The following is a 12,582-nucleotide window of genomic DNA, read 5'->3' as shown; positions in this document are numbered from 1 at the left end:
AAATGACACCAAAAGTCGGAAAAGGGAGTTTTTTTGTCCAGGCTTCCAGGGTTCGTCCATAAAAAAAGTAAAGATGCAATATTGAAGAACTTTTGAATTCATTTAGGGTCCCCGAAGAAATTTTTGTATTTTGAAGCTTCTGAAAAAAGTTACAAGCCTTCAAACTTGCAATGGTGTCAAAATGACACCCTAATGCGGATGAGGGTTAAACAACTACAGGTTTTCATTTTTTTTTGTGAATTTGTTCGCTAATTGACCCCATAGCAAACAGGTTTTTTTATTATTCATTTTTCCGTGATTTTGATTGCTGATTGACCAAGCTCAAGGCAAACACAATTTTTTGTTTTATAAACAATAGATAATCCGATAATAATATTTGGTATACATGTTTGTTTGACAACTTTTTGTTAAATCATCTTTCAATGTTTTCCGCTTGTTCATCCGATTTAATTTCAGTCGATAAATAATCCTTATGTAGAACAATGCTAATTTTTTTCTTGAATACTGTAATTTTTTTACAGTGGTACCCTACGGGAGCCCAATACAGCTATCGCAGAAATAGAAAAAAAGAGTGGATCAGCAATATCTCATTTAAAAGCCAGCAAAACGAATCATGTTAACTGGTTTTCAGCAAAAATTTGCATTGCTGAAGGTTTCTATCAATTTTTTTTTTGTGGAAATCAAGCTAAAAATTTACTGTGTAGGTTGAATGATTTCCGCTAAAGCTGAACTTTATAAAACCTATACACTGTAAATTTTTGCCTCGATTTCCAGCAAAAAAAATGCTGGAAACGTTCAGCAATCCAAATTTTTGCTGGAAACCAGCCATCGGTTTTCGAATTGCTGGATTTTCAGCATTCGGTTATGTGCTTGTCATTTTTGCTGAAAAATCAGCAATCGGTTTTCAAATTGCTGGACTTTCCAGCAATTGATCTAGTTTGCTGGAAAATCAGCAATCGAGTTGTCAATTTGGAGTTTGTTTTTGTTACGTACGCTGAAGGAAGGTGAGATTCTATTTTACGAATTTAGGTTAAATTAATATAGTTATTTTATTTTCCTCTATATTCTAGCAACCAGGCATCAAGTCAAGGGTAAGTTTTTATTGTACATTGTACATAGATATTCCATAGAAGATACCAATCAAAACTATTTTTACAGGCGGATGATCAACACTTTGGCACATAGCGGCCACCCCAGAGCCGGTGTTAGAAAGTTGTGAAAAAAAATTTTTTTTTGAAAATAAATAAATCCTTTATTGAAAATGGGAGAAAATAATTGTTTTTATTGCTTATTATATGCACAGCCAATATTAAACTTTAATTTTGAATTGAAATATAAATTTCATACTAAATACTGCCGGTTGTGTTAAAAGAAATAGCTGGTTTCCAGCAATCTGGATTACTGATTTTCCAGCAATTTGAATTGCTGGAAACCAGCATTAACGTTTGCTGTTTTTTCCAGCAATTGAAATTGCTGGAAATTTTGCTGGAAAGTCAGTGGGACAAAAACCAGCAAAATTTTGCTGGTTTCCAGCAAAAAAAAAATTGCTGTGATACTCCATCCTTCGCACGGGCATGCACTCTTAAATCGATAAGAATAAGCATAACTTCAACAAATTGCAACATTAATCCAACGACATTCCACAAACTTTGTGCAAACAAAATGTAAGATGTTTATAAAGTTGTACAAAACGTGTATGCATGTGCCTACAACCTTGGGTAGTTTCAGTTTGATTCCACTGTGCATATACAGGAAAACAATACATGCGCAGTGAGCATCATTTCCAGTTTCCGTATCCTTTAAATAAGAATAGATTGTGAATAGCAATTTTCATACATTCGCCTGAATTTTGAGGCTGAAAGATTGTGGTTGCGATGACATAAATACATTTAACATCAAGGAGAAACTATTGTTCAAAGGAATAGTCAATATGTGGCATTACTCTACGATTTGTTCAATACTGATTTCTTTGCAATATGTAACGTCTCAAAAAGCAGGAAATGAATATCCATCATTTTTCAACATAGGTGGGGTCCTAAGCAACAATGATAGTGAAACGCATTTTTCAATGGTTATAGCAGTAAGTGAATACTTTCTATACTTAGAAGGAAGGATCTCAAACAGCTCTATTTTCAGCACTTAAACTTCGATCAGCAGTATGTTCCCAGAGGCGTAACCTATTATGATAAAACTATTCGTATAGATAAAAACCCTATCAAAACAGCACTGGATGTGTGCAAACATTTAATATCTCGTAGAGTAAGTACGATCAATAGTAATTAGAAGTATATAATATTGGTGAAAAATTCATTCTAAACATACGGGCAAAGTCATCCTGCCAACGATTTTATAATGTAAATGCTAATCAGAAATTTAAAATCGTCTTTATTTTAGAAAAAATTGAAAAATTGGAAAAATTGAAGGATTTTTTCCTTTGATTTTGGGATAAATAAAAAATCCTTTGGTTCAAATGCATTTTCCTTTGTTTCAAATAATTTTTCTTTTGTAAAATCTTTGATTCAAAATATCAATGCTTTGATACAAAAACCAGTTTCATTTGATTCAAAGTTATTTTCTTTTGCTCAAATGTAATTTAGATATACACACTACCAAAAAAATCTGTAAAATTACATCACATATGATGTAAATAAAAAGAAGCATCATATATGACGGAATATTCAGTGCTAGTTGGAAATTACACGCCAGTAAAATAAAAAATTATGTAAAATTTAGCAACGTGTAAAATAAAAATGATGTAAATTATAAAATCACTGAATGTATGTATGTATGTTGTTAATCCACCACGGGTGCACGGATTCACCGCAATTTGACCAAAGTACAGATTCACATGCAAAATTAAGGTAAATCGGCATATCTTCAATGCTGTGAACACAATACCCGGCACCATGGCTTCGTGTGAACTGTTATGTAATAATGTTTCACGTCTCTATGTTTGTGTATATTGGAGGAATGAGTCAATCAAGTACACAAGCAGTTAAAAATCTATAACATTATTAAATATTATACATTTACTACAGGTATTCCGGCATCCGTGTATATACCTAGAAAAAAAATCTGAATCCTAAATAGCACTGAAATAGAAAACCTTTATTATTACATGACGTGGAACGCGATTTATTCATGTAAATTTACAAAATAAAAAAAGTTGAATCCTTAACAGCACTGAATTCTAATGACACGAACATAACTTGACACGGAACACGATTATTTGATGTAAATATACATCACATATGATGTAAATAAAAAGAAGCATCACATATGACGGAATTTTCAATGCGAATTCAATATTACACGTCTCAAATATTTTACATGTCTTTCATATTTTACACGTCTGTTGAAGTTTATAGACGTGTAATATTCAACTTGCACTGAAAATTCCATTATATGTGATGCTTTTTTTTCGTTACATCATATGTGATGTAATATTACAACATTTTCGGGTCACACAAAATTCTTAACAGCACTGAATTAGAAATTTCTTAAAATTACACGACATGGAATGTTATAGGACATTGAATTTGAATTTAATTAATATTACAATACACTGAACGCGATGATGTCATGTAAAAATACAAACTGTCGAAAACAGGCAGACACAAATGTCAACAAAGTGTTGCGTCAAGTCGTGTCCAACAGTATTTTATTGAAGAAGGTTTTCCGCGATTAAGTTAATCAATCTTGCTGGTTCCTGGAGATCTTCGAGAGGCAGGAATGGGAAAAGGACCATACAGAAAAATATAAACAAACTGTTAGGTCAAGTCGTGCACCAAAGTATTTTGTCTAAGCATTTTCCTCGCGCGTGAGTAAGCTTTTCGGTTTTGATGGTTCCCGGAGATCTTTGAGCAGTAGGGATGCAGTTCTGGAAGCTGCAGCATGATACCCAAATTTGGATCCGGTACTTAGGGGAAGAAAATAATTGTGTGAATGTGGCTCCTAATTAAATAAAATTGTGAGATGAAAAAATTTTGCCGCTTGATAAAATAAATTATATTTATAATAAAAAGATTTTATTTTCAATAACAGCTGAGAAAATTCCATTATTTAATCATAATAACAATAAATAAAATAAAACAAATTCCAATTGGAATGTTTTTTTTAAAGATTCAGTGGTTTTATAATTTACATCTTTTTTATTTTACACGTTGCAAAATTTTACATCATTTTTCATTTTACATGTTGCAGAATTTTACTGGCGTGTAATTTCCAACAAGCACTGAAAATTCCGTCATATATGATGCTTCTTTTTATTTACATCACATGTGATGTGATTTTACAGATTTTTTTCGTTGTGTGTGGCCAGCTGTCTACTGATTGATCATTCTAATATTTTCAGTTATATGGTCAGATACATCTTACCTATCGGCCGATCTTAAGATCTAAGCCTTAAACCTACCGCCGATAATAGGATTTGCTCCTAAAACACAAGGCAACCTGAACACTAGACAGCTTTTTATCATGATAAATAGAATTTCGTCAATCTTCTCGAACGTGTACAACAATCATTTCTTCCTTCATATGTTTTCAAACCGCAAACGCGTTACACAACCGGTTAGAATAAACGCCACATCATAGCAGGCGGCGCTATGACGACTGAATTATTTTTACTTCTTTTTATTTTCCTTGTTCTTCTCTGCATAATAATCACTTCTTTGACCAAAATAATGGCAATATGTTACACAGCAAACAAATTCACGCATTTAATGCACTATGCTACTACCAATGCAATCACTACTCAGACTCTGCCGCCTGCCGCTACAAGCATTTTTCTTCATTTACCTTTAAAGATTTGCCAAAAACCGGAGTAGTGTAGTTTTCTTCAATGGGAACACCGAGGCGTTAAATTTTTCATTCAACGCAAGCTTGAATCAAGGCATTTTTCATAATTAAAACGAAACACAGTCTGATACATGAGGTAACTAATTTCTTCCAATTTTATTTCCCTTTACCCTCGGCATTTTCAATACCGATCTTCTACCTTCATGATAACAAAAACTTGCGGCAAAGCACGGCAACTCACTTCAGCAGCAAATACTAATAGCTTTAATAAAGTCGATTGATTTTTCGACTAAGATTTCACTCCCTAACCATTCGGCAGATTTTAAAAACATTTAGCTATTTTAGCTCCTTTTACACACTTTAAATTTTCCACCACACACGGAGCGCGAAGAAAAATCAACCGAACCGATTGGCGTCCCACGCGCGAATGTAAATTATAAAATCACTGAATGTTGGAAGAAAAACTTTCCAATTGGAATTTGTTTTGTTTTATTTATTGTTAATATGATTCAATACTGGAATTTTCACGTCTCTTAATATAAATAAAACTTATCTATAATTAATATGATTCATTTTATTAAGCGGCAAATTTTTTTTTAACACACATTATATTTTATTTCTTTTATTTTTTCCGCGAAGTACCGGATCCAATGTTGAACACCGTGGATCCGCTTCCCGAACCGCATCCCTGCTTTTCAGATATCTCCGGGAACCATCAACACCGATTAACTTACTCGCGCGCGGGGAAAATATTTTGGCGCACGACTTGACTTAACAGTTTTGTCACATTTGTCTGGTCTTGTTCTTCACAGTTTATAATTTTACATTACATTATCACGTTCAGTGTATTGTAATATTTCATGTCGTGTAATTTTGAGAAATTTCCAATTCAGTGTTGTTCAGAATTTCGTGTGACCAAAAAAAAATTGTAAAATTACATCACATATGATGTAACGAAAAAGAAGCATCACATATGATGGAATTTTCAGTGCGAGTTGAATATTACACGTCTGCAATCTTCAACAGACGTGTAAAATTTGAAAGACATGTAAAGTATTAAGACGTGTAATATTTAATTCGCACTGAAAATTCCGTCGTATGTGATGCTTCTTTTTATTTACATCATATGTGATGTAAATTTACATCAAATAATCGCGTTCTGTGTCATTAGGAGTTTGAATAATAAAAAGAAACAATTTTAAATCTTAAATTCTTTTTTATTCACAAACACATAAAACACTATAATCGAATCACCGGGTCCTTTATATCGTTAACAAAGTTTCGCATTCTCCGTGGGCCGGTCAATAAACTTCCGGAAGCTACTCCGGCTGCTGGGTGGTCCGACCGGTGATTGCCGTTGAAGATTGGGCCGGAGATAATTAGACCGCGGGATTTGGGGAGGTGTTACTTTGCGCAGCTTTCACCATGTTCGAGTGGACTTGGAAATCTATCCGTCGGCCGTGGTCCTGTAATAGTAACTATGCAAGCGCTTTAAGAAAATTTTAAATTTACTTAAATATTGACTTTTTGATTAACTTACACTTACCATTTTGCATCCTGGATCCTCCTCATTTATAGCTTACTCCGATTCACTGGTTTGATTTTTAAAACGAGCGGCCGAACTTTATTCGATTTTTCGGTTTTCTATTCTTCTTGCAAGTCAATCCAATCTTCTAAGTTTGAAGTTTTTGTTTCCAAAAAATTATTCTTTTAAGTTGAAAACATTTTTCTAGAAAATTTACTTTGTTTTAAAAGAAATATGCAATTGAAAAAATGTCTTTTGAATCAAAGAATTTGTTCAAAATCAAAGTCCAAAATTATTCAATTAAAAAAAATAATTCTTTCTTTCAAAAATTATTCTTTTGAATCAAAACTATAATTCATTGATTGAAAGAAAACAGGAGTTTGATTAAAAAAACTGAATGTTTTGAATCAAAGTCAGATTTAATTCGTTTCAAAATCCAAGTTTTCTCTGCGTGTACATATTTACTTACTTACTTAATGATCCCGCGCCGATCCTCCGGTGCATAGGGCCGTGGTAAAAGACCTCCACTGTTGACGATCCGGAGCCAGCGTCTTCACCTGGTCCCAGTCAAGATTGTCGTCGACAGTTCGGATTTCAGCGGCTAGACTTCGCCGCCACGAGTTTCTGAGTGTGCTTCTTCTTCGATGACCTTCTGGATTCCAATCTAGCGCCTCTCTGCAAATCTCGTTTTCATCTTTCTGCAGCGTGTGCCCAATCCATCTCCACTTACGTTCCCAAATCTCGATTTTTGGCGCTTTTTGATGACACCGGCGATGTAGTTCCTCATTTGAGATCCAGTTGTCAGGCCACCAAGCGCGGATGATATTCCGCAGGCAGCGGTTTACAAATACTTGCAGTTTTCGCGTCGTTACCGCATACCCAGCAAACATAACATCGCATAAGAAATGTCAGCTCAACTCGTTAACAATGTTAATGCGAATCGTAATTCCTACCAAACCGAGTAAATGATCGTAGAAATGGTTAGTTAAAGTCTACCGACTCGTATATGACAAAAGTCCGCCATGTTTGCAAATTTGTCTCCCGCGTGCGAGATTCAAATGAGAAAACAACCTTGTTGTTCTCTTTGCGATAAGCAGTGCAACCAGATTTCTAAAAATCAGAGGGTCCATTTGGATAAACTGGCCAATGAGAGGAGCAGCAAATATTGTCGCTGGCAACGGTTTGCATGCATTGAGAGCAAAACTTGCGCTCTCTCGCATACTGTCAGGATGTACGGTAAAAGGTGTTGTATATCGTCCAATTTTTACAACTCTTATCGCTTAAGCCAGAAGTTAAAAATATGTATGTATATTGCCTCCACTTTAGTACGTAAATGCTGTTTTTTCGAGTTATATAAGATGATTTTATAATGTATATGGAACGTATAGCAAAGTTTGTTGAGAAATATACCTACAAAAATGTTTGCTGGGTATGTGCACCAAGTTTCGCACCCGTACAGCAATACGGATTTGACGTTTGAGTTGAAGATTCGGATTTTTGTTCGTAAAGCGATCTGGCGTGACCGCCAGATGTTTCGGAGACTCGCAAATGCAAATCGGGCCTTTCTGATCCGGGTTTCGATGTTTTCCCTGGTACCACCATCAAGCGTTATCTGGCTACCAAGATACTGGAAGCATTCCACTTTCTCAACTTGTTGCCCAGCTACCATGAAACTGGAGGGATTTGCTGTGTTGATCTCCTTGGTCTTTCCGACATTGACTTTAAGACCTGCTGCCTTGGAACTTTCGGTGAGGTCGTCGAGTTTGCTCTGCATATCCGGTTGTGTTTGGGCGAGCAAAACAATGTCGTCAGCCAGGTCAAGGTCGTTCAGTTGCTCCATTGTTGAATGATTCCACGGCAATCCTCGGTTCGGTGCACAGTCGATCGATCCAGTCAGAATCTCATTCATTACGATGAGGAAAAGTAGCGGTGATAAGATACATCCTTGTCTCACTCCAGCAGTTACCGGGATTGGTTCGGACAAGACACCGTCGTGCAAGACCTTGCACGAAAATGCCTCGTATTGTGCTTCGATGAGATGGACTAGTTTCTCTGGACCCCTCGTCGCCTTAGAGCCGCCCAGATGTTTTCATGGTTAATTCGGTCGAATGCTTTTTCGAAATCAACGAAAACCAGCAGAAGAGAGTCCTGGAATTCGTTGATTTGTTCCAGTATGATTCGTAGCGTTGTAATGTGGTCCACACATGATCGTCCGGATCGGAATCCAGCTTGTAGCCGTCGGAGTGTAGCGTCGATTTTCTCCAGGATCCTGTTCCGGATCACTTTGCAGAGTACTTTGAGGGTTGTACAGATCAACGTTATGCCTCGCCAGTTACCGCACTCTGTCAGGTCTCCTTTCTTCGCAACCTTTACGAGGATACCCTGCATCCAGTCGGCCGGGAATGTTGCAGTATCCCAGATGTCAGCGAAAAGACGGTGCAACATTTGTGCTTACAAGGCAGAGTCGGCTTTCAGCATTTCAGCAGGGATGCAATCGATCCCAGGTGCTTTGTTGGATTTCATGTTTTTGATTGCCGCTTCTATTTCAGCCAGCGAGGGCGCTTCCGAGTTGACGCCATTTATGCGACTTACTGTTGGCGCTTCGAGCTGCGGGTTCTGTTGGCCATCGCCATTCGTGACCCGAAAGAGTTGTTCGAAGTGCTCAGTCCATTGTTTGAGCTGATCGGTTCGATCGGTCAATAACTGACCTGCTCGGTCTTTCAGCGGCATTCTTGCATTAGTCCTTGCACCACTGAGGCGGCGAGAAATGTCATAAAGTAATCGGATATATCCATTGGCGGCGGCTCTTTCTCCCTCTTCGGCTATTGGGTTTGTCCAGGCTCTCTTGTCTCGTCTACAAGCTCGTTTAACTGCCTTTTCCAGCTCCGCATATCGTAAGCGGGCGGCTGCTTTGGCTGACCCGGTACATGCCTGCTCAATTCCGACTTTCGCCTTTCTCCGATCATCGACCATCCTCCACGTTTCATCCGACATCCATTCACTTCTTCGTCCACAAACTTTAGAGTATACCTACATATACATGTTCATATTTTAAAAATGTATATATTTTCCAGGTTTATGCTGTTGTGGTTTCTCATGAACCTACTGGAGATTTATCACCTGCAGCAGTGAGCTATACCAATGGATTTTATCAAATTCCTATTATCGGTAAGTTGAGAAATGAGCATACTTCAACTGGATAGGCACATATTTTCAACAATTTTTTTTTTAAACGAACACAAACACATACAGGATCTTAATGACACTTGATGTTTCCTCGAAGACATTCCTTTTTCTTAACTCTAAGCGTACATCTTTCGAGGATATGATGGCTAGCATCTTACAAATGCTAAAACCACCAACCCACAGAGAGTGTACTATGTATGCCGTGACCGGGATTCGATCTCATACCCGCTGGCTTAAAAAACTTGAAGGCCATCCTCTACGCCACGGGCTGCGGCAAATTGCTTTATAAATATTATCGCTCTCTGATCTTTCAAGCTTCTTTATTTTTTTCTTCGGATAGCTTAGCTAATTGAGCATTCCGATACAAAAAAAAACAAAATTAAATATGAATCTATTATTTAAACTGACTGACAAATTTTGATCTTATCTTAGAAGTGTGTCGATTTGAAACCTTTTTGTAATTTTAAAAGCTCTGTATTTCTAAGAATGATCTTATCAAATTAACCATACATATTTTTAAAATGCAACAAGACAAGGCACGCGTATTTGTATCAATACTAACCATCAACAAATCGTGAACTCATCTTTGTTAGCATCAAACAAAACTCCTCACATGATTTTTTAGGATTTACTTGTGAGGATAGTAATGTAATGTAATATTTCTTTTAGGTATCTCATCTCGCGATGCCGCGTTTTCGGACAAAAATATTCACGTTTCATTCTTGAGAACCGTACCGCCATATTATCACCAAGCAGATGTGTGGCTAGAAATGCTAAGTCACTTCGGTTATACTAAGGTAGAGTTATGCATGCAAATGATCAACTAGCGAATAATTATAATATTCGTGAATAATTTCCGCAGGTTATCATAATTCATAGCTCGGATACGGACGGCAGGGCCATTTTGGGTCGTTTCCAAACCACATCACAAACAAATTATGACGACATAGATGTGCGAGCTACAGTAGAAAATATCATTGAATTCGAACCTAAACTTGAAAGTTTTACTGAAAATCTCATGGATATGAAAACTGCTCAATCGAGAGTATATCTGGTTTATGCTAAGTATGTATCAATGTGACACACAAAACCATTTAATACAAGTATTGCATAATACATTATTTTAGTACCGAAGACTCATACGTAATTTTCCGTGATGCGGCTTTAAATAATATGACCGAAACTGGACATATTTGGATTGTAACGGAACAAGCGCTACAGGCTAATAATACACCAATAGGCGTGTTGGGCTTAAAGTTAAATTATGCAAACAGTGAGAATGAGCATATCCGGGTGAGTATCCTTATCATAATGCAAGGTATAGGTAATTGGTTTTCAAGTATAATTATTTTTTTTAAGGACGCTATTTACGTACTTGCTTCGGCTATTAAAGAAATGATGACTTTTAATGAAACCATAACTGAGGCACCGAAAGATTGCGATGATACTGGATCAATTTGGGAGTCTGGTAAGTACCACTGTGAATCAGGATAGCTAGATTAATAGGTATACTACTCCGTCCCTTGCATATGTATTATAGTAGGCCAACCAAAACATAGTTATAAAGATTATACAGAAATGTATGGAAATTTTTTAAAATATTAGTTTTCTAGAAAAACTACTGATTTAAAAATTCTGCAAAAAATATAAAAATGTTCACCAAAGTATTTACAATGCATTCAGCTCTCGTGCGTTTGGAATACGTTATTTTAGCGTAGTTTTTTTATTGAGTTAAAAAAATTGCTTTTTGCTAAATTCCTCATACTGATTTTTTTTAAATTTTCTAAAATAAAGAAGCATTCATTACAAGTAGTAACAAGTCAAAGAAAAACTTACTCGTAGTCAGAATATTGAAAGCTTTTGACCATAAATTTTACTAATTGCTACAAAAGTTATTTAAAAAATATGCGACTGATCACTTGTTTGAACAATAAGACCCCTCAATTTTCCATAAATTGTAATTTTGTTCTAAATCCCATACATATCGTCCGAAATTTCATAACTATTTTTGATCCTGCGTTTACACGGTTCCGTCGATTGAGGTTAAGCGCAATGTTATACCAATTGATCTACCTATCTTGACTGTGAAACGAGTATGATACAATTTGCTGGTAGAATGTGATCAGGTTTGGTTTGAACTTCTTTTTGTACACCTATTTATGTTTTTTCTATCAAAACACTAACCAAAAGTTGATTTTCATTTTTTTCAGGAAAGAAAATGTTTAATTATCTCAAAACTCGTAACATCCGCGGTGCTACTGGTCAGGTAATAATGTTTATGTTGAAAATATTTATGTATTAAAAATATTATTAATATTTATATTAAACATATCTCAAAGATATTTATATTCATCAGCTCAAACCATTGAACATGAAGTGGGGACAAAATTAATTTTAGTTGTATATTTTGGAAAATTGTAAAAAAGTGTGTCGAATTTTCTTTAGTTTTATATTTCGTCTACTTGAAACTATTTTACTTACTATACCGTATGAGGAAGCACCTGCATTTTTGAGAAAAAAAAATTTTAAGTATGAAATGTGCTTTAAATTTAGCACCGTTGCACGGTCGGAAAATGTTGACTAAAAATTTACCAAGATTTGATCGGAGACATCTCAACGATCAGTTATTTGCCCTTTATTCCCTTAAAAAAAAGATAAAAACTTAGTAAAAATGAATTTGAGCATGAAAAAAATCAGCAAAACGGTTTTTCGAAACATTCTTATATGATACTAGCTGACCCGGTGTGCGCTGCAACACCTTCCAGAAAGAAATGCAATTTTAAGAAATTATTTAAATTTTGTTTTTTTTCGTAAGTATCATAAGTGCTCGGTTTAGGCCAAAAAACTTGTATAAAGCCCTCCTATCCCCTTCCCATCTGCATAAGCTGGAAGGAGGTCCCAGGTCAAATTTGATTTTTTTTATTGATTACCTCTATACCAAGAAAATTGTATTGGACCCCCTCCCCATTTCTTATGTACTCACTGGAAAAAATATGGTGTTTCAAATAATCATTGAATCATTTCTCGTACCCAAATGATTTCGTTTGTCATATTTGGATCCATTTGTTTGATAA

At 35.8% G+C, this 12,582-nt stretch overlaps 1 protein-coding gene across 2 annotated transcripts in view; it reads left to right on the top strand.

Moving 5' to 3' along the window:
* The first annotated feature begins 1,776 nt into the window (after window positions 1-1,776).
* Window positions 1,777-12,582, top strand: part of LOC129755188 (glutamate [NMDA] receptor subunit 1) — a 26,157-nt gene continuing 15,351 nt past the window's right edge. For both annotated transcript variants that reach the window (XM_055751558.1, XM_055751559.1), the window contains exons 1-8: window positions 1,777-2,080; window positions 2,137-2,259; window positions 9,397-9,490; window positions 10,178-10,305; window positions 10,371-10,573; window positions 10,636-10,801; window positions 10,868-10,976; window positions 11,719-11,774. In XM_055751558.1, coding sequence (XP_055607533.1) covers window positions 1,931-2,080; window positions 2,137-2,259; window positions 9,397-9,490; window positions 10,178-10,305; window positions 10,371-10,573; window positions 10,636-10,801; window positions 10,868-10,976; window positions 11,719-11,774 — 1,029 coding nt within the window. In that variant the 5' untranslated portion in view covers window positions 1,777-1,930. The remainder of the gene's footprint in view (window positions 2,081-2,136; window positions 2,260-9,396; window positions 9,491-10,177; window positions 10,306-10,370; window positions 10,574-10,635; window positions 10,802-10,867; window positions 10,977-11,718; window positions 11,775-12,582) is intronic.

Source organism: Uranotaenia lowii, chromosome 3 (genome assembly GCF_029784155.1).
Source record: "Uranotaenia lowii strain MFRU-FL chromosome 3, ASM2978415v1, whole genome shotgun sequence".
Lineage (NCBI taxonomy): Eukaryota > Metazoa > Arthropoda > Insecta > Diptera > Culicidae > Uranotaenia > Uranotaenia lowii.
Note: the sequence above shows the minus strand (reverse complement) of the source record. Positions and strands in the feature narration are given on the sequence as shown.